A 27,357-nucleotide genomic window follows, 5' to 3' on the forward strand; every position below is an offset into this window, starting at 1 on the left:
AAGTGCATTTCAAAACACTCTTATTTGTTTTCTTGCTCAAGAAGCATTGTAACCGCATTGCAGCAAATCAATCATTGCTCCTTGCATTGCTTAGCTGTCCACAGTGGCATCCTTGGAATGAAGTTGGTGAGTGAGGCAGCTGGGTCAGTGTGCAGCACTGCAGATGTCTGGATTCCAGCTTTGCTGCTGCATCAAATTGACACCTTGCGGTGTAAAGTGGCCTATCTCTATTCCTTGCGGTTTTTAACACGGAAGATGATGAAATGCATCATCCGAGTTGCAGTTTTCTAGCATGCATATTTATTTTTGCGATGGCTATTTTCTTCCTAGGACATTTTACTTCGGTTTGTTTTGGCTGCATCTTGGAGTTCTTGTTCCAAGTTTATGGCCATCATGATATTTGCGCCGCCGACTCCCTCCCCACACCCCTCTCTTGCTCCCTTTGCCCATTCTGATAATACGGGACACTCGTGTCTTTTAATCGGGTGCCAGGGGGCTTATCATGCTTTTGTGGCTTTTTCTTCTGATAACTCTTTTTGGCACTGTTTCCCTTCTGGCGTCTGCGTGGATGCCATGTTATTACTAATCTTCACCCATGTATGGGTAATGCTTCTTCAACCACTGCCTTTGCTGTCGGCAGTCGGTGTCCTTGCTTGTGGCTCACCTAGGCTCGGTTTAGTAGCACCTTCCATTTCGGAAGATCATTGCACGTGTTGTATATGCTCGCGGACCAAGGAATATACAGGGCTTGTATTTCCCGGAATTTTCTTGACATCAAACAGCTTTTGCGTGCTTTTGTCTTTGTGTAGTGTATCAAGGAGAAAGCAAATAAAATGATGGCTTGCATGCATTTAAAAGGATGGAATGTCTGAAAGAGTGTCATTGAATAATGCGTTGCATGACCCAGTGTGTGATCGTAATGTAAGCAGAAGTTGTGGTCGAAATGTTTTGCGATAGTTTTGCTGGGAACATCATTTCGTGGGCCTGTTGGGCAAGGGAAATAATATTTTCGCATGCTCTTTCACGCTAGTTGGAAACTTTGTGCTGTGTTGTTGGCGGCTTTGTGGGCACTTTTTCAGCTTTACCTATGCTGGTATTAGTGTGGATAGGAGTTGGCTGCGTGGTGTTTTGGAGTGCCCTTTGAGGTGACTAGAAGTGGCTTGGTGAGCCTTGCATTGTATATCATGTAGTGCAAGAAGTAAAATCAATTCTGTTGCGAGGTGTCAACTGTTGTCTGACAGACAAATTGGAACATTTCTCTTGCCACAGGCCATTGTCATGGAGGGCAAGTACTGGAAGCGCAACTTCAACAACATCACCGCTGAGTACAAGAAGTGGAGAATGTTCTTCTGCAAGAAAAACTCGCGGTTTAGGACTGCAGATGACTCCAGCACTGTGAGTCACGCATTTTTCTTTGTTGCAAATGTTCACTGAGTGCCTCGTTTAAAATGTGCACAGTAGTGCCAAATTGCATGTGCAGCATGACTAGCCAGTTCCAATTTTTTTAAAGCAAAAGCTTTACTAGGCTATGTTGGCGGTGATCGTGTCCGCAAATTGTGTCGGCAGCAGTTGGGGTCAACTCAGAAGAAATAGCGTCAAACGAGTGGTTGTAATCGAAAGAGGATGATGTGAGGATGCTGTCCGAAAAAATATTTTCGAAATCGGATGAATAGTTAATTAATTAGAGCCAAAAATGTCCAAAGACTGGGCAGGGCCAGAGAAAAAGTGCTGCGAAATTTTAAAACGCCGGAAGTGTGGCCAAGGTGTGGCGCCAAGTTTGAAAACTCAAATGGGCAATCACGTAACCAGTGATAAGTGATCGATACGTAACCAGGGGATAGAAAAAGAAGAATAATAAATTAGAGGCTATTTGGTAATTAATGAGAAGCAAAAGGTAATGGACAGGACGGGTATATAGCGTTGCGTTGCAAGACACTGCTGGCCTGTGGGCCCGCGAGTTCCGGAAACTGTTTGCACTGCGAACGCTCCGGCCTACCCTCGGCGCCGCAGGGTGGCGGCTTCGCCGCGGACGCGGGGCTCATGTTCAGCCGAAGACGCACCCGTCTCGGTCTTGACATGTTTATGAGGGTCGCGAAGCACGGCTGTTCCCCACTCCGCTCGCGTCGGAACTCGGGTTGGTCTGGATTCAGCCACCAAGGACGCTTCCTTCCTAGAAGCCGCATCTTGGTCACGTGACCACGCCGTTTGAAAACGCGACCGTCAACAGACAAAGGGAGTCTTCCTCCGGAAGAGAGCAGCTGCTCGGGGAGCCAGCCTGTACCTTCCAAGGGCCTGGGGCCTTGTTTTCTTCTTTTAGGGTCAAAATCTCTAAATAAAGACCCATTTCCTAACCTTCACCGAGTTTGCAGCCCGTACCTCACAACAATAGTGAGTGGGTGGGAACGAAGCGTGGCGGAAAATTTGAAAACTCGAAATTCATGCCGGGATGAAACAAGGGTATACTCAGAGTTAATCGTTAACCAATCAATCAAGTGAAGGAGATAACAACCATGGCACCAAATTTAAAAGGCGGCCAGTGTCGAGGAGGCGTCAACGCTTTCGCATTCTTCCAATGTGGGTAGCCGCAGTGATCTCTAATTTTTTTTCCTTCCTACTAGAATAAGTTTTTCAGTTACAGAATTCTTTAATGTGGTAACTTTTGCACCCTTGACACCATACATTCTGTATGTAGTATTACAAGTTATAAGTGGTCGAATGCAGAACCCTGTGGACTTGGACCTCCGTTGGCTCTCACATGGTGCAGCCATGGATGAAGACTTCTTTATGGACCTCTCAGAGAGCCTCTTTAGCAGCCTGAATCAACCATTTGACTTCCCAAATCCTCGGGAAATAGGTAGGTTCTGTTTGCCTTTATTGATTTCGTTTTTTTTTTTTTTTTACTTTTTACCTTTGTTGATTTGCTGGTTCGGAGTCTGAACCGTAGTGATGGTCTAGTGGTGGAGACTCCGCCTCACACACAGGATGTGCAGGGTTCGAAACCTAGCGCTGATGAGGACCCACCAACTTTCTGATGGGCATAGGCCATCCAGGTGCGGGGCATATAAGGGCAGACGCGGGTCTTGAAATGGTAAAAAAAAAATGCAAAAATTTTGATTTTGCAAAAATGGCATATTCGGATTCAATATACTTTAAAGTATCCACATACAAATTTTCAAAGTCTGTTTCGACCTCCAACTCCCAAAAGATAGATATATATATATATATATATATATATATATATATATATATATATATATATATATATATATATATATATATATATATATATATATTGCACGCCTGTGAAGTGCGGGAATGTTGATTTTTGAGCAAAATGTGGCAGAACTTCATGCCCGTCGTTTCCCGCAACCGCGTCCCTGATGGCCGCCATCTTGGCTTTGTTTGAAAGTTGTCACAGTTCCCTACATCCTGATATTACTCTCTACTGTGAAATCTTTTTGGCAACGTTTGCATTCCGTCGTTTTTCGAGGCCTATACAGTCTATCCCAGATATATCGAACTCGAAGGGGATCACAAAAAAGTTTGATATATCGATAATTCAAAATATAAAATATGCCTATGAGATGCTTATTTCAAAGCGCACATCTCGGACAATTTTCCCAGGATCGTGACAAGTGGCAACTTACCGATTTGCTCCTCCAAAGTCCGCAAAAAACGAAAGCACAGCTCCATGACCACCACACTTAATTTCACAAGTAAAAATCCGTGTGCTTAGCTTGCCTCTTCTTCTGCACCTTAAAGTTCACTGAGTTGTCTTAAAGCTTGTTGATGGTATCCATATGAGAAAGTCTAGTGCCTTCCATTGCGCCACAAAAGCGACGAATGACGCTGAATACGGATGCAAGTTCAGCCGCACAGTGCGTGGTGGCTAGGTCTCTTTGCCACTGCTTGGGTCCGCTTCCTCAGTATCAGTGATGTCAGCCACAATCTCAGCATCAGCACAATCCGCAACAGCTTGCAGGTTGTCATCAGAACTGGCAAAATCTTGTGCCTTTTTTTTTTTTTTTGAAACTGTGTTTTTGCAACTTCGATGGAGGTGAAATTGGACCAATGTCAGAGCACGTTAAAGAATTCCTGGAGGTCTAAATTATCCAGAGCCCTCCACTATGGTGTAAATTTAAAAAAAAAAGTTTTTTGAAATGGCAGCATCTGTCTCACATCTCGGTGGACACCTGAACCACTGTAAGGGAAGGGATAAAGGAGGGAGTGAGGGAAGGAAGAGGTGCTTAAGCGAAGGCTCTGGAATATATTCCAGCACCTGGGGATCATTAATATGCACTGACATCATACAGCACACAGGCACTTTTTGCCTTTCCCCTGCATCGGCCGCTGCGGCCAGGTTCGAACCCGGAAACTCTGGCTTCTTCTGAAGCACCACAACTTAAACAAGCTGGCGGAAGCAGCCAACAGACTGGTCTGAAGCTCGAGGTTTTTTTTTCACCTCTTAGAAGCGCAAGCCAGGCTACCCTTTCCGTTCCAAAAAAAACAACAACACAGCGCTTGTTCGTCTTTACTTTAGTCTTTCGTGCCGTCTTTGTTGCGCTGTGAGTAACATTAACTCTGGCTCAGTAGCCGAGTGCTCTAACTACCGAGCTACCTCGGCAGGTCCACTATGGCATTCCTCATAGCCTTTAGGACGTAAAATCACAAAAACCAAACCAGGTTTGTCTGATGTAGTAAATACCCACTGTTGTCAGATTGCTGCATCTGCTCTGTCATCTGGGAAAGCAGGTCCTTCGAAAAATTGCTTGCGTTGAACAAACTGCCTCTGGCTTCTCCGACCAAGTTCTTGATGTTGCATAGGGGCGCCGGCTGTTGCGCCTTCTGGGACAGCGCCTGCGAACACTGAGAGCTCACGAAACTCGCTGTCCAGGCATCCAGTGCCGTCGTGTTCTGTGTATAGACACCTGTCGTCTGAAGCCACCACAAACCTGCTTTGCGGAAGCAGTTCACGATTGTGCTTTGCTTCACGTCATTCCAGGCACCAGCCAGCATCTGTATGGCTCTGAGGAGGTCCACCTTCAGTTCGATTCTCAAACGAAGGTTGATTAGGAGCCTTTGCACCAGTCGCCTTCTGTAACCGACCTCAAATGCTTTCACTATGCCCTGATCGATAGGCTGAAGCTTCGCTGTTGTATTTGGCTGCAAAAATTTGATGGTGATCTGCTTCAACTGGCAGACGACATGATGGGCAGAACAGTTGTCGAGAACCTTGCAGCCTGATTCTCCTGTTCGGCATCCCTTGTTTGGAGCCACTCAGTGAAAAGATTGTGTGTCATCCAAGCCCTCTTATTAAATGCGTACCGAACCGGGAGGCCTATCATGTTTTCAGAACAGCGTGGTGACCTGCTTTTGCCAATAACCAGTGGCCGCAGTTTGCATGACCCATTCATATTTGCAGCGAGCAAAATCGAGACACGCACGCTGCTGTTCTTTCCACCATGGCATGCACTGCCTTTCATGTGCAGAGTCTTATTTGGCAGCATTTGCCAAAGCAATGCTGTTTCATCTGCGTGTAATATTTGCGATGGCGAAAAGCTATCACAAATCTCTGGCCACTCTTCGTACAGCCGCTTCTCCGTGTCAGTGCTGCTGGTCGCCTCACTTTCACTAGAGAAAGTTTGCGACGATGCTGTAGCGACTCTTTAAACGCTGCTGCCAACCACTGCCACCAGTGAAGCTCTCTTCTCCAGAGGCTACAGCAAAACCATTTCGCTTTCTCCATGAGCATCGGGCCGTTGACAGCGATGTTTCTGGCATGCGTCTCTAAAAACCAGGCGTACAAAGCTTTCTTGACCTTGTTGTATGTCAGAGCACACATACGACACACTCCAGGGCGACTGGGTTGTGCTGCCTTCAGCTTCACATCGACTTTTTTTTTCTTCAGGATTGTACTATGCGTGTTGCGAGGAATTCCGAGCGCATCGGCGACCAACGACTTTTTCTTGCCAGCCTCCACCCGTGGAAGGATGTCTGCCTTTGTTGCCAAGTCCAAATTCTTGCGTTTTTTTCTGTTCATGGCTTTCGAACACACAACCAAAGTGAAAAGAAAATGCACGGTACCGCACAGGTCACAAGCAAATTCACGTTGGCCTCACGAACAAAGCGAAAAGATCGACCACCGCACCGTAATCAGTACTGCACCAGTCACATGCCTAAGCAGCACCGACAGCAGTGACAGCCAAAATGGCCAGTAGTACATTGGTGACAGCTAGCTGACATCGCTTGGTTTGGCTACGCCAGCAGAGTCAGCCAACCATCATGCAGAAATCTGGCGCCTGCAGCCGGCACAGTTTCCCTTTCCCCAGCCTCTTACATGCCCCTATGTTCATTCCCATTTCCGTTCACACCCCACTAAGTATGGGGTGCACGGAAGTTGGATAAACGTAAACAAATTTGCAGCGCTTTTGAATGGGATTCCCAAGGGGACTTTACAAATGTTCGATATAGGAATAATTCTATGTATCCAGGTTTGATATATCCGGGATCGACTGTATAACGACCTCCGAATGGCTGGTGTGCGTCTTTCAAATGCCATTTTCTCGGCCTCATGTTTTTTGCCGACATGACTAGCCTTACCTTAGTTTTCATTACGTTTTTATGGGCCAATTTCAGTTATTCTTATACCATTGAATTCAGAACTTAACTATGGAGCTATGCTTTTTTTTTTATGGCAGATTCGAACGTATCAAATTTTGTGAACCATAATGTCACCTAAGTATTTTTTATATTTATGGTGCCTGGACATAATTGAACATTTTTATATTATGATATACCTCAACAACAATATAAATAGCATAGCTCCAGATGGCAGGTTTTTGTCTACAGCTTCATTTTAATTGCAGCTGATAAATAGTGAGTCTTAATGACCGGTGGTAAGAAATTCCCTAATTAGGCTTCAGTTATTTTCCCACAAAATGGGAACTAATTGAGATATACTGAAAGTAATTATATTTTGAAAACAGGGAGAAGAAATATATACACACCTAATTTTATTGCAATATCTTTAATAATAAAAGTTCTCATTTCAAGACCAGTATCTCTCCTTAAGGGGTGATATGCTTGAGGGAAAGTGTCACATGGCCTTTCACCAAACACCTATATTTTTACGTTCGTTTATTTTCTATTGTTTGTTTTAATTTGAAACAAGTGTCATGGCTTTTCTTTTATTTTCTCGGTGTGTGTGTGTGTGTGTGTGTGTGTGTGTGTGTGTGTGTGTGTGTGTGAGAGTGAGTGAGTGAGTGAGTGAGAGAGAGAGAGAGAATGTAAGATGGTATAAACTCTTTAATATTGTCGTTAACAGGCAGTGCCTCTTGTGGCTGTTTTTGACAGTGCTAATTTATGTCCCTGTTGTGCACTATCTTTGTTGTTTGTCGCTGCTTTATAAAACCGCATTTTTTCACGCAGTTTCAGTGAACAGTCCCAAACAGCTTCATGTGACCAGTGCAATGGCTTCGTCTTATCGGAAATTTTTTATTCATATTTTAAAGAAAATATTTCCAAAGTACTCACTCTTCTAGGTCCTTGATGGCAGTTGTGTAGACCCCCTGCATTCCTGCATCTGATTAAAATTTATCTAATCTGTCTTAGGCACGTAGATTTATGTGTGGGAGCTAGAGACCTGGGTCTCTTGTCATTCTATTTGTTGAAATTCAGTAGAATATTGCTATTGCTGTTAAGAGAGTGAAGATGTGGGAAAAACACACCTCATTGAATGGATAGTGACAGTGGATTTCTGAAAAACTCCATGCTCTCCCACCTATGATTTTCAATCCTTGTGAATTTAAAATTTGTGGCCAGCTGATTAGGATATTGAAAACTTTGATCTGTGGCTTTACACATTTTAATAAGGAACCAAAGCCTTTTTAGGCACACAGAGATGTCAGCTGTTTATCTTGGCGAAAATAACGAAGCGCCGACCAAAAGGTGTTGTCAAGATGGAAGGACGTTTCGACTTCCACACGGAAGTCTTGTTCACTGATGGAAAAATTTCGCACACCAGACCAGCTCAGCCCGTTCGCCTACCTTGCCGTGCCCGAGCTGCAATACCCTATGTGCCAGGCGTGAGCGAGTCATCGGCCCGCATTTTTCGCACCTACGATGTGCATATAGCTCACGTGCCTGCGTGCAAGCTTCGTCACGAGTTGGTGTCCGTAAAGGACAAGCTAAAAAAGGAAAAGTTTCCCGGAGTAATTTATAAAATCCCCTGCTCAGACTGCGATCACTCCTACATAGGTGAAAGCGGAAACTTTGAAAGACGGCTGAATGAGCACAAGAATGATGTCAAGAAAAAGAAGGCTTGTTCCAACGCACTGGCTGAACACGTTGAAAACACGAAGCATGATATCGCTTGGGAAGAAGCGGCAATTATCGGCCGTGAGAAAAACTGGATGTCACGCCAATATCTGGAGTCTCTGTTTATCCAGACAACAGATCAGACGCTCAACCGTAACATCGGCAATCTACCGCCCTCGTACGCTAGATGCCTGCGACGATTGGCACAACGTACTTAAGCTTTGTGTGCGAAATTTTTTCATCAGTGAACAAGACTTCCGTGTGGAAGTCGAAACGTCCTTCCATCTTGACAACACCTTTTGGTCGGCGCTTCGTTATTTTCGCCAATGTATTCACCCGACCAGACGAGATTTCGTCGAACCTTAGATTTCAGCTGTTTATCTTATTCTCTCTTTTTTTTTTTCAGCAAGGCTAAGATTATAGTGATTGAGTTTGAATTGTCTTTGGCCCTTTCCTTTCTGTACTCCTCACAAATCAGGTTGGCGGCAGGTGTATTCACACTGTTAAGCTACAGCCAGCCCAGTTCAATCCACATTAGTGATTTTGGATGCCAGCTCAAGAGTTTGGCCTCCTGCATGGCACTGGGACTCATAGTTTTTGTTATGCTAATTTTTCTGTTATTCTATTTAATGGCATGGTGTTGTGGCACAGATTATTGTTTTTTCCTAGTAATGCAATGCACTTTCTCTTACGTGCCCGTGGCAGCATCAAGGGCCGGCATAGCTGATTTCATCCAGCCTGGCCTTGTCCAGCTTCAGCCTGCGCTCGAGGACTTCATGGACACACTGGAGCCCCTTTCAGGTGATTTGCCCACTCTGTGCAGTGTATGTGACAAGGTTTCGCATGGCCTTTAGCCTTGCCCGATGTCATCCACTTTCTCCTGTGATCTCGTTTCGAAGTGGGATGGCATGACGTGTCATGCCTTCATTTCACTGCTTTTGGTCATGCATCGTGCAGTAAATACAGTCGCCGACCGATTTTTCGGACTCGAAGGGACCCGAAAAATGGTCTGAATAATCGAACAGTCCGAAAAATCCGTGAAGTACAAAAAAGTCACTTTATTGAGATGAAATCGGCTTAAAAATGTCACTGATTTTACCTTGCGGAAAATTTCTCTTGCTGGCGACGATTTGCACCTGTATTTGTGCCAAAGTTGTGCTTTCACTGTACACGCTACACAGAAAGGTCACCGCATTTAGTTGGAATACTTCCCACGCTTCTTTGACGGACCCGGCGGGGCCATGTTGTCCACAACCCGAGTGTGCACCACACCGTTCGTTAAACACACGCAAAGATAAGGTACTTTTCTTTCAAAGCGGCGGAACCTACGGACACAATCACAAAACGGCGAACAGATGTAACTTCGTGAAGACTGAGCGCCACTCGTTTGATGCGGTCAGACAAACCGAAGTGACGAGATGTCAAAGGGCGAATGTATGAGACCCGCCGCGGTGGCTCAGTGGTTAGGGCGCTCGGCTACTGATCCGGAGTACTCGGGTTGGAACCCAACTGCGGTGGCCGCGTTTCGATGGAGGCGAAGCGCAAAGGCGCCCATGTGCTGTGCACGTTAAAGATTCCCAGGTGGTCGAAATTATCCCGGAGCCCTCCATTACGACACCTCTTTCTTCCTTTCTTCTCTCAGTCCCGCCTTTATCCCTTCCCGCCGAGATGTGAGATAGCTTCTGTACAATTTCCTTCTCCCAACAACCAATTTTCAACATATGGGACAAGCGATAACTGCCCGCGACAACGTCGGCGACAAAATCAAGTTGACGGCGATGACAATCTGGCTGCCACCTCAAAGTGTCAGAGATCACAGGGACCTCTACAGGCAACAATGAGGTACTGAAAGTGTGTCAAGCCAAGCCAACTGCACGTAAATCCACCTCAATCCAAGATGGTGCCTTTTGCGCCGTCGAAAAGCCAATAAGATGGCCGATTTTGGCCCTCAGGCGACTGAAATTAGTCCGAAAAATCGACCTTTCTGACTTTTGAAGTCTGAAATATCCATCGTGAATATGTGTGCGCTTCTATGGGGTGACTGACGGTGCCTCATCGAGGTCCGAAATATCCTACAAGTCCGAATTATTGGAGTCCGAATTACTCGTCGGCTACTGTACTCTGTTTGCATTCTGATAATGTGTGCAAGTTTCTCTTAAAGAGAATCTATTGTATGTGAAAACGCATTTAGGTTATAATGGCTATTTAGTTTTACTTGCTTGCATTTCAGCTTATGCAGGTGGTACTCTTTCATTATGAATGTGCTGTGCACCACTGTGTGTTATAAGTGCAAGATTGTGCACTGGGATATATTTGTCACCACACACACCACATTTCTTTTTTGTCTCACTCAAACTTAGTATCTTGTGGAATGTGTCAAGTGATTCTATTAAAATTTGTGGCGGTGAGAAGGGTTATCACAAAACAGCCTGTAATGTGGTTTTTATGTCAGCTTGTACACAATTCAACAGTGAGATTTTCTCCCCATAGATTACCTCAACTCAAAGCTTCCAACACTGCCCGAAGAAACCTCCCTCAGCAATGAAGCTGCTGCTGCTGCTGCTGCTGTTCAGGTTAGCAGTTGTACACGATTTTCTCTCTCTTTCTCCCATTTTCTTTTTTTTTACATCTTGCCGAACACAATTGCAGCTGTCAGTGCTGATTACATATACCTGAATCAGTGAGCCTCGTTTTGAAATAGCGTATTGTTAAGGGAAGACGCTGGTCTTGAAATGGTAAAAAAAAAAAAGCGAAATTTTCAGTTTTTCAGAAATGACATATTTTGGTTTAACATACTCTAAAGTACCTACCTACTAAGCTTCAAGGTCTAATTTAGCCTACAGCTACTAGAAAGTCAATATATTTGTCGCCTCCAAACCACCAAAATGGCGATTTTGGAGAAAAATGCAATAGAGCTTTCTGCCCGTGGCTTCCTTGATGGCCACTGCGGTGGTTATGACGCTTGGCTGCTGACCCGAAAGACACATATTCGATCCCGGCCGCGGCAGTAGAATTTCGATGGAGGCGTAATTCTAGAGGCCCGTGTACTGTGCAATGTCAGTGCACAATAAAGAACCCCAGGTGGTCGAAATTTTCGGAGCCCTTCACTACGGCGTCTCTCTAAGCCTGAGTCGCTTTGGAACATTAAACCTCCATAAAGCTTTCTTGATGGCCGCCATCATGGTCTTGTTCGAAAGGTGGTACTCTTCTCTACATCCTGGTATTGCTCACGTTTGTGAAATGCTCTCGTAAGGTTTGCATTCTACCATTTTCTGAGGCCTGTACAATGACTTTCGAATGGCTGGCATGCGCGGTTCAAATGCAATTTTATGCGATTTTTTATGCTTGGTGTTTTTTCCAGCATGACTAGCCTTACAGAATTTTTTCCTATGTTTTCATGGTACAGTTTCAATTCATCTTATACCATTAATTACCATCATTGATGAATCCACTAGATCCTAATCTGTTATTCAGACATCATGACCACCAATATTACTGCCTTACAGTAATAAAATGAAGTGGGAGAAAGAGTTCAGAACTTCATGATCATTTTCAGTCTGCCATGCCTGAAAGGATTGGCATGCATGTTGCAAAGTTTCTGCTGCAAAACACTTTTGCGTACCGAACGTGTTGTCATTGGGGCTTAGAAATCAGAGGTGGTGTGCTGAGGAAAGGCTTAGAATTCTTGCGGTGAAAAAGTTGTGCATGTTAGACTTAAATTGTCTTTGTGGCTTAAAGGGCAGAACTTGCTTTTGCTTTTGCACTAGAAATGATGAGCTGGATTGGACTGGGTTGCATTTGCATGTGCAGATGCCTTTGCATGTGCAGGTGCCTCTCTGTGTGCAGGTGCCTTTGTGTGCACAGGTGGCTTTCTGCGCACAGGGTGCTGTGTTCTTAATAGATCTCTGGTTTCTTTTCTAATTCTCTGCAGTCATTTGTCATGCAGCAGCAACAACAGCAGCAGCAACAGCAGCAGCAGCAACGGCAACAGCAGCAGCAGCAGCAGCAGCAGCAGCAGCAGCAGCAGCAACAGCAGCAGCAGCAGCAGCAGCAGCAGCAGCAGCAGCAACGGCAGCAGCAGCAACAGCCAGCTGCAGTGTATGGAAATGCGCGACAGCAGCCGATTGCACCGAGTCATCAGCTCCAGCAGCCCCAATCCCCAAGGGTGCAGCAGCAGCCAGTTCAGCAGCCTCCAATGCAGCCAATGCCGGGTCAGCCGTTCTCAGTGCTTTCATCGCAGCAGTCAGCGACAGCAGTTAACAGCATTGAAGGGCTCTTTGCATCGGCCACTCAGCAACAGCAACAACAGCGGAGGCAGCAGCGACAGCAGCAGCAGCCTTCGCCTCCAGCTCCCGTGCTGGGAGAATATGAATTCCTGCGACAGGCCGCACCAGTGCCACCCGTGGTTCTAGCTGTTGAGCAGCCACCGCCACCACAAGTGCAGGCAGTGCCCACAGCGTTTGCAGCCCAGCAGACTGCACAGGCAAGTGCTGTCCCAGTGTGTGAAGGCATGCAGTGCAACATGCTGTGAATGACAGCAGGAGGTGCCCAAGGCATTTGAAAAGGTTGTTACTTGTTGGTGTAAATTCTACTCCTGACAAGAGGCACAAGCTGATGGAAACACATTCAGAAAATTTTGGCATCACAGGCGCTGACCTCCAGCTAGAATTTGTGAGGACATGGGCATTCACACAAAAAATGTACTTAATCATGCAGATAAGCATCATGCTTGTCCGCCTAAGCCAGTTGCTCGCACTCACCTGGATAGGAAACCTGGCAGATCACTGTCATCAGTGATCACTGAAGTGAACTCGAGAGCACTGAGTCTGGTAGAGTCAGTGAACAGTGGAGGAATAAAAGAGGGCCTTCTGTGGAGTAGCTTTTCACTTTACGCATGTTGGAGGGAGGGTCTATACATCTGCTCCTGTTTTCTGTACTTGCAATGACAAAGGTTGTAAAAGGAAGGTTGCAAGACCCCTGAGGTTAAAATGTGCGAGTCTGGTTTAGCGCTGTATTATTTGTACTATACAAAAATTTCTAAGAATGTCTTGGATGTCCTCATTCGTCTTCTCATTGTGTTCTGATGATTTCCTCCTCATGGAAAACTTGAAACAATGTTTAGGTATAGTTTTATGTTTTGTCTGAAAGCAGCCAGTTTGAAGAATAAGTGCATATTAGCACTTATGATCTTTCTGCCGTCCACGCTAAAAGCTTCACAGTGTCCTGCGATGCTAACATAACAGGAAAAGCTGAGGCAGTGGGCAAGGTGCGTTTCAAAAGGGTAAGCAGGGGTAAAAAGAAGGCCAATATAGATTGCAGATTTTTGCCAGGAACACCGGCATATTTGGGCAGCATTCTTTGCTTTAACAAAAAAAAGCTGCTTACTTTCATGGCATGCAACTATTATAGGAAGCAACTCTGAGATCCCTGTATGCTTGCCCGTGCACATGCTAAAGGCAGATGTCTTTTGTGTTTTTTTTTTCGGGCTATATGAGCGAAAATTATGTGTTTCTTTCATTGACTGTGCCATAAAGTTTGTCCAGCCTCACCGATATTGTGGATAGCTTGCTTGGCATTTGAAAGATGTAATGTAGGACAGTCCTGTTTTGGTGAAGCTCATATGCATGACAGGATCCGGAATTGAGATACTGTGCTGGTTGCTAACAATGAAGCTGAAAAGAAGTAAGCCACCGTAAATAAAGGCATTCACAGGCTGAGAAGTTTCAGAGAATTAGACCTGTTTATTTTTATTATTTTAGCCTTTAATGCGAGTCCAAACTGTACAGTCTTTAGATTTGCCTAGCGCTGGAAAAGCAGCCTAGAGTATCCTGTTGTTCACTTCTGTACTGAATTTTTGTTGTTCACTCTTCCCCCGCACCAGCAGCTCCCTCTGGCGACTGCTCCAAGGCCAACCTTAGCGACTGTGTCTTTTGGAGCAGAGGTCTCTCAGTACATGCCCAAGCAGTCATCGCGGCCTCCACCCCCAAAGTTGAGGCCACGGGCCCCTGTCAACCAGTTTCAGCCAACGCCAACTGAACTGCAGGCATTCCAGCAGGCATCTGCATCTGCTGTCTCTCATGCAAGCTTGAATGGTCTGCAGCAGCAAGGCTCCGCACTGGTCATTGAGCCCCACATAGGAGACAAGTTGATGCAAGGCGGCGCCACGGCCAAACGACCCTTGTACCCTGCCTCGCGAGAGACCATGGACACTGTGGAAGGCCAGTACAGTGGCAGCCTAATGGGCCAGGTGACAGCCAGTTTCATCCCCACCGACAACGGAGCCCTCGTCACTGGCAAGAGTATTAACTTTGCCATGCCAAGGACAGGCACAGTGAGTACCATGCTTTGTATTTTGCAGCGAAAAGGGTTCTTTTGGGAAAGATATCTTTTTTACCTTTTTTTTGTTGTGTACTATCTGTGTCAAACGAAACTCAACAAGACAACTGAAGCTCAAGCAGCAAATCGATAGGTAGGAAGGAGAATGAATACTAGCGCATTTGGTTTCCACTTCGAAGGTGCGAAGGGCACTCTTTTGAAGTGTTAAAGGGACACTGGAAACAATTGAAGTTGGCCTGTATTGATACATCATTTCAACAAAAAACACGCTGGTTTCACATAAAATGGAGCTTTTTTGAGCTAGATAACGCCAAAATATGATACAGTAGAATCTCGGTGATGCAGTCATGGTAGATGCCAACTTCAGGATGATACGAACTTGTAGAATTTCCTGGCTGGAGTGCATTGTGTACAAAAGGCATAATTTCGGGTGTTCCAAACACTCTCCCGCACCACTATGGATGATATGAATATTTTTGTGACCCCATGAGATTCGTATTTTTGAGATTCTATTGTACACGGGTGTTGCTGCTGCTGGCCAGTTTTGCAAGTGAACTGCAGTGCATTGACACAGTTTCTTGGGTGTGGATCGCAGAGGCAAGGCTACACTGGCATCCACTTCAAAATGCAGTTAAACCTTGCAGTAGATATAGCCAAAATTTGTAATATATAAAATTTTGTCATAAATGCGCGCAAGAGCAGCACTATTTACTCATTGAAGGGACGGCAACTCAGGCGATCCTTAACTGAAGAAACGGGGGGATCTTTTCTGAAGTTCTGGGAGCTGCAAAAAAACCGAGAGCCAGTTAGGGTAGCTTGTCTGCACAGCACTGCCAACATACATCGCCGACAGGCCGAGCACCAACTAGGGTGGCTTTCCCGCATTCCAGCTGTGTCACTGAGGAGAAATGGTACGTCAGAGCGAAATCTGCCACTGTTTTCACCACCGCTGTGTCTGCCAACGTTAGTTGTTCAGTCAAACCACAGGTTGGTTACTGCAGTACAACTGCTCGTAACACTGCCTCTGGAGCACTGTTGACAAATGCGGGAGGCGTGAACACGTGCTGACTGCCTGGCTACCAACCCTCCACTCCGTTATATCTTCCATGGCGATGTTGGCGAGTGCAAGATTAACGCGTAAAATGCGTGAACGCTTGCTGCACCACCACCAGTCACTTGTGTAGTGTGGCGAAGCCTGCCGTCTGCCATCTGAGCAGGCACCTTTTAGCGGCAGGGAGTTCAGTAATTCGTAATATCCCTGTTATATCAAGGTTAGGCTGTAGTGATCACAGAGTCCTTTTCAATGTAGACATCACAAGTGAATTTGAGTGACGGTGCAATTTTTAAATACTATTTTCTCAGCAATAAACGTGTCCTTTGCTTCCAGACAAGCATGGCAAAACCAGAAAGAGCCATTGAATCGATTTTTACGATAAACAAAGAGAAAGGGAGGTGTCGTCAATGTCTTTTCAACCCCCCCCTCTCGGGCTGTTTTTTGTTTCTTGTGTTTGCTAGTATTCAGTTGTCTCCTTCGTGTTTCATTTGATGCTCATGGGACATGGAGACCTTATCGCAGGCCATTGATTTGCTGCTTTTGATGTTCACATTGTCTTTTTACAAACAAAATACATAGTGCACTTTCACAAACTTTTCAGCATTTCCATTTTAATACTACAAAAAGCATTTTGAGCGTTCCTAGATGCACTTTGTTGCACTTATCTGTAACAGTAATTCTTTTTTTACCTTGGAGAGCAGACTTTGGTCACTGTTAAGAACTCAATGGATGGTGCAATGAGCATATATGTTAACTTTTTCACATAGTCTCTCTCTCTTTGGTTTTAGCTGAGAAAGCAAGTCTGCATTTTAGCTTTTCTTTTTACATTTACATGTATAGCAGCCAAAGAGCCGAACCAGGTCTCGCAGCATGTCAACTCCACAAAGCAACACCAAAATGGCCTCCGTGGCACCTGCACCTGTCGCCAAGCAGGCCACTTCACTAAACCAGCTGCCCCAAGTCAACTCACCCCCACAGGTGCTGACGCCAAAGCTTTCGGTGTCAGTGTCCTCGCTCCCAGGGTCGATGCCATCCAACTCGGTGTCTCCGCCACTGCAGCAGCAGAGTGCCGTCCTTACTCAGCTCTTAACCTCAGGTAAGGCTCTACACCTTCCAGGGCTGCTGTACACGGCGATTTGAAGTAACGGGGGCAGTATTTTTTATTGCTGCCAGAGCAAAATGCACAAGCCATCAATGTTTGCAATAGCTTCCACCATTCGTGATCGGGGTAAAACGAGCGAAGTAAAACTTTGTTGGTATGTTTTTTAAAAATGTGGGGGTGGAAAACACTTTCCGAGAAAACGTATGATCCAGCCATCTAATTTTGAAAAATGTCACTCTTGAATGAGGTACAAAGTCATTTATTGCCATTTTCACCTGATAAAAATATTGGTTAGCTCCTCTTCTAGTGCTCGCGAAATTCAATGCACACTTGCGTTGTCCTTGGTGGAGAGAAAATTCGCAGCTCCTCTAGTCCATCAACGGCAATGAGAAAAGGGGGGGTCTCTTCCTGGTTTAAGGATGCTTTGCCCCTTCGTATCAGTGTGGTGCAGGGAAACCGTTGCAGTGGCTGACTGTCGCAGCGTTTTTGGTGCGTGTTCCCCAGACCCAGCTCGCAACTACATGAGCATGTCATTGTATTTCTCAAATACTTCGCCTCCTTGCTTTAAGGCATTGCGAAGAAGCCGCTGTGCTTTTGCTCATGTCACGTCTTCGCAGGAGCAGCCGCTGATACGTTAGCACGCTATTGCCGCATTTGGATGCTTCACCCCTTCGCGCCTAGACTGCAGAAAAGCCAACGCGACAGGCATCTGCTGCTCCATGCCACATCTTTGTGCCTCATGCCCTAGTTTTGGCCCATTCATATGTTTACTCATGTGCATGTGGTCGCTAAACATATACAACCTGACTACATTGAAGTTTTCAACTTAGTAGGTGGGAAATCGTGACTTTGAGCATATAAACTGGGAATGTATCTACAAAGTTTTACTTATTATTGTAATTTAATGTGAAGGCTGGCTTGAGAACTGGTTTCCAGCATTGTAATGCAAGGTTCAAATTCGAAATGGCGGGCTGTGAAGTGCACATGTGCATGGACAGGATGACTTACTGTTATTATAGCTCTGTTAATTTGACATTCATGTTAAGTTATGTAATGGTGAGTGATGTCACTGAAATTCCCAGGTAGAAACTTTTTGTTTTGAAATATCCAGAGTATGCTGGAGCACTGCTCCACAAGCTTGTATGGAGCATGGAAACAGCACTCTGTGGAGTGTGGTGGCTTAATTTATAAGTGGCCTTGGCCTTGAAATAAGATTCTATTCGGGAGGGACGCACACTCACATGGATCAGGCATGCAGCCATTATACTTTATTTTAGTGCGAAAGTACTTCTAGCCACACTCCCTGGGTTTCAGCCGTGTCCATCTGCTTGAAGCCTCTGAGTAGCAAGTGTAACTGGGTCAGTGGACACCTCAGTGGTGCTGTGAGTAGGGGGTGGGGTCCACCTACAAATCAAGGCAGTTATGAACCTTTCCTTTTCCTAAAGCCAGTTGTGCTTTACAGTTTATTGATTTTGAAGAAATGAAAGGCCCATAACTGGCTCCCTGAGTCAGTGGACACCTCAATCGCGTTGAGGTAGGGGAGGGAGGTGTCCACCTGCAAGTGTCCACCTCCAAAAAACCGTGCTTTTTCTTGCTTAGTGTGCTAAACTGCGCCCCCCCCCCCCAGGAAGGTTGAGGTGGGGGGGGGGGTGAGGCTTGATGATTTACACTTTTTGTGCTTTTTATGACAAGTCTCTGCAGTGGCACACAGAAACCTGGCATGATGGGGGTAAAGTAATTAGTACCATGCAGGGGCAGAAAATAAAAAAAATTTTATATGAAACCTTTGTCCTTGTTACTTGGGTAGGTATAAAATAAGTCATTTTGTTATACAGAGCATCACCTTTTATATCAGTGAACTCTGTTTCTGCATGCTAAAGAGATAAGCTGAGTAGCACCATTCTGTGCTTGACTGCAGGTTTCTTTTTGTGTTGTTTTATTTTTGTCTTTTTCTTGCCTGCTCTTCTAACTTCCACGCACAGTTCACAACCTGTTGTTAGTATTCAGAACACAAAACCTTGTGCTATGTTTTCTTGCTTATCTTTTTGTCTTTGTTTGCATTACAATCACAACCTCCTATATGGAACAGTTTGACATAAAAATTGCTGTACACCTATTTTCATATTTGGCCTTTTCTTCTGCAGTGCTGGGAATTGGCATGATAGAAAATGCAAACAGGCACAGCATGGAAGTCAAGTGAGTTTGCCCAACTCACATCTGGGTGTGCATGCTCATACAGGCAACGGCTTCTCATGGGAAGCTCAGGCACCGGGCGAGAGCCCCAGTGTGAGCAGTACAGCGGGAGCCTCCACTTCCGCCACAGTCACCATCATCAACTCTGTGGCATCATCGTTGCCAGCAACGGCAGCACAGCCACAGACTTTTGTCATCTCTCCAGTCACACTTTCAGCTGTGAGTCTTATGTCCACACCATCACGCACACTTTCCAGCAGTCTTGAAATGGTGGCTGTACGAGGTTGAGCACAGGCTTTCTCTCTGTGTAGGATGAGATTCCATCTTCAAAGCAGAGAAGAAACTTGCAGTGATGCACTTGATAAGCGTTCACTATGACTGTTGGGTTGAATGCTGCCGCTCATTGGCTCAATTCTTTTTACACACACTTTTGTCTATTGCTTGTCGTTTATCAGAAGTTGTATCACTGTAGTTTCACAGTTCTTATCAGAGTCAAAGAAGAAAATGCTGATAAGATTGCCCTGTAGAAACATACTGATAGTTGTGGGCATATCTTATGCCAACACAGAAACTGGACATCACATTAGAACACCATGCATGTCGTGTCAGCACACTTTTCCAGACTGCTGAACAACAGAAATTAATTTCACCAGCTTCTTACCCTCGTACTAAGCTGTGGCATGTTTAGGGACATGTGCCTTCGAGCTGAGCTGCTGAAGCGGCAGTAAAAATATGCCTACTTATATGCTCACCAAATTTAGTTTGAAAAACTGCAGGTACTGCGCACTTGGCTAATGTTGGCTAATGTAAATGTTGAATCCAGTTGCAGTGTGTTGTGTATAGTGGTCGAGCAGCAGCGTGGAATCAAAGGAGCACTGATTACTTTCAGAGCTGCACAGAGCAGCTCCAATGCTGATAGGCAGTCATTTCCATAACTTGGACCTATCAGCTGCCATTGTTCCTGGCTGATTCATCGTAATGAGTGCCCTGTTGTTTACTGTCTCGCTGCAACGCCACATATTGTGAAGAAATACATATTGGCGTTAGTAGACCAGCTATCAGTATGTCAGATCAGGCAAGTCATGACCATTTGTAAGCATAGTTAGCTGAATTGTTGTGTTTTATCACAGTGGATGTATTCGGCTACAGGGATGAAATGATTGTTGCAAATCATTAGCTCATTATACCGTGTCTTTCCTATTTCTTCTTAGATCTCCAGTACAAACAACCTGCAGCGCAACCTAATTGTTGGTTCAGCATCCATCATGCCATCATCCATGTCCATAATTCCTCCAAAGCAGCTCAATTCAAGTGAGTAGCTGCAACACCTTGTGTATGACCTTGTATCTAGGGCTGTTGCATTCACCGCAGCTTTTATGTCTATGCGTTTCAGTGTGACAGTAAGCTCCTTCATCAGCTGTATTGAAACCAATGTGGTTAATGCGGTGCATATAAATGTTACTAACGTGTGGCATTTGGTTGACTGGACATTGAACTTTGCATTACCTTAGTTATGAATTTATTTTAGACCAGCAGTCTTGTCAGTTATCAAAATCTCGGGGTCCTCTGTAAAACTACCTTTCTTTTTATGTGAAAACACCAGTGACTCATATAGAGCAAGAGAATAGCATTGAACATTAGTCTGGTTCCCTTGGATATCCAGACACTGCATACCTGAATACAGTGAAAGCTCGTTAATTCACAACTCGTTAATTCGAAATTTTGGATAATTTGAAATAGTCATCGTGGTCCGGTCCGCAGTGCATAGAAGTCTATGCGCGTAACAGCTCGTTAATTCACTCATAAATTGGCACCGCCACCCATAATTCGAACTGCGCGCCGCCAAGCGCCGCTATTGAAAACCATCGTTGGAAGCTTTCACGGCAGTACGATAGATGGCACAACCATCGGGGCACCGCTAGGGTGCTAGAACAAGTACTAACCAGTCTTTCCTGCCGCGACTGCTTCGAGGAACGACGTTTTAGTGTTTTAGCCCTTGTTTTGCACGCCGCTTGCTGTGAGCTTGTGTCCACGAGATGTGTTCGCGTGGGAAATACTGCGCCAAGACGGTGAAGGAGAAAGTGGCGATTTTACGCGAGGTGGACGAACGGAAGGCCAGCAAAATGGAAATCGTGAAAAAGCACGGGATTCCACCAAGCACATTGTCGACCTACGTCCGAAATAGGAAGGCCATCGAGGATGCCTACGTTTTGATGATTACGTTGAAGTAGACAGCGATGCAGCAGTGTGCAGTGCCCGAAGTGATGAGGACATTGTCGCTGAAATTGTTGGGGAGCAATCTGTCCCAGAAGAGGCAGAAGACGAGGACAGCGACGAGGAGCAAGAGCCCGTGCGTCCGTCCGCGGCAGAAGTTATGGGAGTGCAGAATGTCGCGCGCCTTTTCTTCAGCTTTGAAGAGGGGGAAGAAGACTCCCTGCGTCCCGTTCGCGCGCTAGAAGACCGAGTGACTACGGTAGCCCTCAGAGAGAAGAAGCAGAAGATGATAACAGATTGTTTTGCTAAATAAATGTTTTTCGTGCCCTCCGGGCATCAAACGCGTCCATTTTTGCTCACTTTCATTAGTTTGAATTTTGGTTAATTCGAACTGGACTGGCGGCCCCGTGAAATTCGATTTAACGAGCTTTTGCTGTACACTGAATACAGCGAATGCAGCACTCTTTGCTCTGTGCACTCTGTCAGCTGAGCATGCATGAAAGCTCAACAAGCATGGTAAACAATCAACAAATACAACTTGTCTAACTATCCTTTTTATATGTCATATTTTGTTTGTGGTGCTTTGGTGGCACAAAGGCTTAGCTTTCCACTTGCCATCAGCACAAATCCGGGGCTTTTTTTTTTTGACATCCACATATTTTATTGAAAGTGTTTTGGTAGGTTCTCCCCTGTCTGCTAGTCCTTTCTGCCAAATTTTGTGCCCAGGTGATGTTTTGTTCCGGTTAAAATTAATTTTAAAATTTCTCGTTTCATGGCCTTAACGGGGGGACACTGGTCTTGAAACTGTTTTTCTTGCTTTCCAACCAAGGTTAATAAAGCTTGCAGTGCTGTTTGTGCATATTTCAAAAATGATTTTATTATATGTGTGGACCAATTAGTTCTTAAGATAATTAGAAACAATGCTCTAAAGTTTATGAAAACATTAGGAAAATGGCCACCTAACAAAAACTTATTATTGATTCATTATTGTCGATACTGCAAAAGAACAAGGAACAGAATATTGGAAGCACTTTTTAGATTGGATGATTGTTTTTTTTTTATTTTATTGCAGATTGAATTTTAGTTGTCAAAATATGGCAACACAGTGGAAATACAAAATGCCATTCTAGATAATTTCAGAGCTAAAATTAAAAAATCTGTTGCCAACATTGTGTGCTCCACATATTTGACTTCGTGCTGAAAAAAAAAAAATTGAGATATTGCATGCACAAACTTTACAACAGTCTAAAATTCATGTTTTGAAATTATTTGAATTTAGGCAGACAGTATTTTAAAAACACCAGATATGAAACTCTTAGGCTGACTTAGATTCTAGGATTTTGTCATTGTATTCATGAAACACGGCGACAACCGCATAAAAACAAAAAAAAGTTGCATGCAAGTGGTGCCCCCACAAAACACCAACGGAAGATGACACTGTAGTTGTTCCTATCCGTAGCCAATGCCGATAAAAGCACAGACGAGCATCGGCTGCTTTTTTTACCTCGTTTTCTCTTTGTGTGGTGGCTTGGGCACGTTCAGCGGCAGTGCAAGTTTTTCACACTTGGTTTTTCACCGTCATCATGGCACCAAGCAGATGGTGTCATTATAGTGCTGCCTTCAAGCGAAAAGTACTCGCTGCAGAGAAGTCTTCAAACTTGCAAGCTGCTCGGGACTTCAGTGTGTGGACGAAAAGAATGTTCACCGTTGGGGGGGGGGGGGGCAGCGTGAATTTTTTGCTTGCGCTGTAACGAGGGCCTTCACGGCCCGAAGAAAGGCCTCCATCCCGAAGTGGAATCAGACCTGGCAAAGTTTGTGAAGTCACAGAGGTCAGCAGCACTTCCAGTGACCACAGAAGTTCTGCAGGCCAGCGCAAGAGAGCTGGCAGGAGAGTGAGGCATTCACGGAAACGCACGAGCTAACTCCAACAGGCTGCATCAAGCACATGTCGCTAGGAGTTGCAGCTAGCTGGACCACTGCAGCCTGGGATGGCATCCCAGAAAGAGTGGTTGCACGCTGGCTTCGAAACTGCAGCGTTTCCAATGCACTTGATGGCACAGGTGATAGTGCACTGTACGAGGAGCACAGTGACAAGGTGTTTAACGATGATGAGGACAAGTGAGCGGAAGCAGGTTTGTGCAAATAAGTGCCATTTGCGTGCTGTTTGTGCTGTCGTTCTCATTTTTTTTTTTCGGCCGGCTTACATTCAAGGAAAGATTTTTTTATTTGGCCTTCAGCCTTCAGGTGTCAGCTTAGAATCGAGGTCGGCCTAGATTCGAGTAACTGCGGTATTGAGAAAATGTAAAGAAAAACTGAGAAACTAAATTTCATGGCAGGAAGTGAAAAATATGTAAACATTTACACTTGGAAATTGCTAAAAAGCTCTAGGCATGTAATCTGACTAGACTTTTTTTTTTTTGCCCACATGGCCCGCCTACTGCCTATTTTCAGATGCACACTTGCATGCTGACGCCTTTCATTAGCTCAGGTCTTTTTCCAGACTGCATTAACTTCCTTAATTTGGTTTAATCTAGATGAAACTGCATAGTCTTATCCAGTTTTTTTTAGCTGATTTCAAATGTGTTATCAGTTTTAGATCATAAATTCCGGGGATAATTAAAAACCATTTTCTATTTCTTGGAGCCGCAATGGAAAAATGGCTGCCTAATTTAATCACAGCACCGCTTTCCTAATCAAAGGCAAGTGTGTTCAAAGTGCCCCAAACGGTCCTTCGAGAGTTTAATGTATTCCAGATAGCATCAGCTGATATTATCAACAGCCGCCGCTATCAGCCATAGTCACTCGACCCACGTCGTTGCGCGCAGTCAGAAGCTTCCTGTTTGTACCGCTCACTCGCACGCAGGTGCCACCGAGAAACTGGCGACCTTCCTGTCAGCTTTTTCTCTCGAATGACTCGCGGTAAGCGTAGCCGATGAAAGCTGCAAGGATCCGTGGTTGACGGTGCTGATTACCAACTTTGCCCAACTGTGCGCCGACGCTCTGATTCACGGTCTGACGCCATGCTACGCTATTGCCTGTTGTCATCGGCGCCGGTGACCACTGATAATAGTTCTTTGCTTTGCTGGCTACTTATGGGCATTTATCTTTGTTGCAGGCTCAACACTTCGACTTTGCAATTGTTCACACTGATGAATTTTTCAAAATGGCAGCACCTAAACGTGACCAAAAGTGGCAGCAAATTCAGATTATCCAATAAAAAGCTCTAATTTCGTCATGGTACAAGGTAGCCAATCACAAGGCTGCATCTTCATTTTTGTTCTAGGCACTTTTCTCGGCATTGAATAAGCTCTGCGGGCACTGTATCAGCGCGAAAGAAATCCAGCGAGCTGCACTATCGAGCGAGATCAAACTGAGCGCATTATGGCAGCTGGTTTTGAATGACATAGGCATATAAAAATGGCATATTTTGATGTATCGTCGCGAGTTTCTGTGTCATGGCGGCACATTTATCAGACAATTTCTCAAAAACTACACGAGTCCCGGGCTTCCAACTTCACTTGTTGATGGAAAAGAACCTCATGAATCCAAATGTAATAGTATTGAAAAATGATAATTTCACGAATTTTTGGCTTTTAAAGATGCACTAAAGACTGGTCTTTGATTTTCACTTTTATTTTGTTTCGTTTTTTGTTTATATGAATAAATAGTTTCAGTCGCAGACAACATAGCTGCAAATTAAGCTCATGGAAATAAATATATGCGTCGACTCTTCGCTCTTGCAAGACTCAACCTCATCACCTTGCGTTTGGCAAGTGAAAGCTGCGAAGGCATCCAAAGTAATTTTTATTACTTTTTTACACAACGTAAGTAACGGTTTGTTAAAACCGCTACATATTTTGGTTCAGAGAACATATCACAGAAAAAACAAGCTCGAAGCACTCAAGACTATGTTTTCTCCTCGTCTGCTGCCGCGGGGTGATGCGCCCTGTGATATCCATGGATCTACACTTTTTCCGTGTGACCACTGGGGCGCCATCATGTTTTGTTCAAGTGTTGTTCGGTATGCAAGGAACCCGCACATTTTCGAAGATCACCCTGATTATCAGTGGGTATTACTGTGCCGATGGTAGAGGAGCAGGCCGCCACGCGACTGGCAAAAAGGCACTCCATGCGTTGGTTGACTGCACAGGACAATAATTCGAAGTTTCTAAGAATGCTCGGAGCGTGTAGATCGAGTTCCCGCTGCCCGTTGTGCCTTAGGCGGTATGGGGTGGGCAACATTAGTTTTCTTTCTTTTTCCCTACCCACACTACTATATGTAAAAAGACAAGCTCAGAACTCTCTTTAGTGCACCTTTAAGACCCGTGCCCCCTCTTTAACGGGGCAATTTCTACGGAGATCCTTGCATGTGTGACATCATAAACTGCATGCTCGTCGATGTTCACTCTATGTTTGCTGAAGGAAGAAACTTTTAGCTTGTCTTTGGTCAGTTCAAACGAATAATGATATACGTTGTCATTCGTAATCGCCAGTTTAGCCGTTCAACATATACACGAGAGATTTTGTAACAGTATCCATGACATCATTTGCTGGTCTATCATGACATCGTGTGTTAGTCAAAACCCAGTTTCTGTTCTCATTTTGCTGTGTTAAAATTATATTGCTCGTTATTTTTAAAAGCTTTTCATTGCCACTAAGAAAGGTTAACACGTACTTTAGCAGCTGTCTCGTAGCCGATTGCCTCTCCGTGCACTGAAAACTGTGTAGGTTTGGTTGTGAAGCAAACCTTGGTGCTGTTGTCATAGGGTAGCACACATCAGCCAAAATGTAGCCTTGGAAATAATGCAACATTCCTGGAAGAAAAGTTTTCAGGCAGTGCTAATGTTGTTGTGCGCTGTTCATTGAGAGGATCCAGATGAGAACCTTTTTGCATAGTTGTTGCACTTGATGTTATGGTAACTGACATTTTGGTTTATGAAGATGTTCTCACCAGAGCCTTGACTTTCCTCTGCAGGATAAAATTTCATCACTGTCTTGTTCATGGATGATCTTTTTTTTTTCTTGCGTGTACATAATGGATTTTTTTCTTGTCATTACAGCTGTCCCACCTGCAGTTATGCCACAGGCCAAGGGTGCAGATTCTCCTGTAAGCATGTCAGACATCTGTTCAAGTCCTTCTATGTAATTGCTTGTCTGGTGTGCGGCTGAATTTAGTCTTTCAAGCTCAGGTTTGCACATCTGATGTTTTGCTATGTACCTTAACATGCTCTTAGCTCACTTTGTATTCCCCCTTGGCATATCCCCAGTGAACTGAGTGCAAGCACTCAGCTTGCTGGGGCTTGCCTGAACCAACAAAGGCTTCAGATGCTTCTCAGATATGCAATGGCGCTGACAACTAGGAACCCAACATGAAACTTTCTATTTGCACAGTTGAAGGAACCTGCCTTCATTGTTCCAGTGAATTGGCTTTCTCACACACGAAAATACTCATGGTGCCTCAAGTTCTACATGAAGCTCCACGAACTCGTCGTTGCCGCTACACTGTGCCTCCTGTTCACGGCAAACAAAAGTCGCACGAAGCTTTCGCTTTGTCTGAAGACGCCTGCAGCACAAAGTTTTAGCGATGAAACACGTCAGATTTTCAGAATGCTTCTAGAATTTCAAGGCTGCTAGGCTTCTATGTGTCGGTTGACGTCAAGAAGTGCGGGAGGTTCAAACAGGTTATCTATTTTGGTTCAGAAAGGGGCCACGAAAAATAATTCGTCCTCTTTGTCGTCATTGAATAAATAAAAGCTTAATTGTAATTGCACAGTTGTTCTTTTCAGCATTTTACTAAGCATATGGAATCATGCTATTTCTAAATCCTGGCAGCAGCAGTCTGGCGGCAGTCGCCCGTTTTCCGCCGCTTGTGGTGCTGCACGGCTGCGGTGCGCCGGCATTCCGCCACGCCGCTCAAAAAGGCTTGCACAACCAGACAAGCACTAGCACTCTGCTAAGTTCGCTTCCCCCACATGCTAGAGCTAATGTCAAAAGGTAAACACACCGTGATGTTATCGCTGCGCAGCATCTTGGTGCACTGCCAAGAAACGCGTTGTGGGCCGTGACGGTGCGAAACAAAGGAAATGTTAACGCTTTTTTTTTTTTTTTGCAAATTCTTAGGCAAAAATCGGGGGTGGGTGGG

At 44.9% G+C, this 27,357-nt stretch overlaps 1 protein-coding gene across 1 annotated transcript in view; it reads left to right on the top strand.

The window, feature by feature from the left end:
* Mondo (MLX interacting protein mondo) overlaps nt 1-27,357 on the top strand; it is a 61,366-nt gene that overhangs the window by 16,112 nt on the left and 17,897 nt on the right. Inside the window, exons 4-13 of the mRNA XM_077654318.1 lie at nt 1,270-1,395; nt 2,722-2,854; nt 9,022-9,117; nt 10,807-10,889; nt 12,248-12,799; nt 14,201-14,647; nt 16,547-16,802; nt 19,048-19,220; nt 20,213-20,312; nt 26,276-26,322. Of these exons, the coding sequence (XP_077510444.1) occupies nt 1,270-1,395; nt 2,722-2,854; nt 9,022-9,117; nt 10,807-10,889; nt 12,248-12,799; nt 14,201-14,647; nt 16,547-16,802; nt 19,048-19,220; nt 20,213-20,312; nt 26,276-26,322 (2,013 nt within the window). The remainder of the gene's footprint in view (nt 1-1,269; nt 1,396-2,721; nt 2,855-9,021; nt 9,118-10,806; nt 10,890-12,247; nt 12,800-14,200; nt 14,648-16,546; nt 16,803-19,047; nt 19,221-20,212; nt 20,313-26,275; nt 26,323-27,357) is intronic.

This window comes from Amblyomma americanum, chromosome 2 (genome assembly GCF_052857255.1).
Source record: "Amblyomma americanum isolate KBUSLIRL-KWMA chromosome 2, ASM5285725v1, whole genome shotgun sequence".
NCBI classification, from domain to species: Eukaryota; Metazoa; Arthropoda; class Arachnida; order Ixodida; family Ixodidae; genus Amblyomma; species Amblyomma americanum.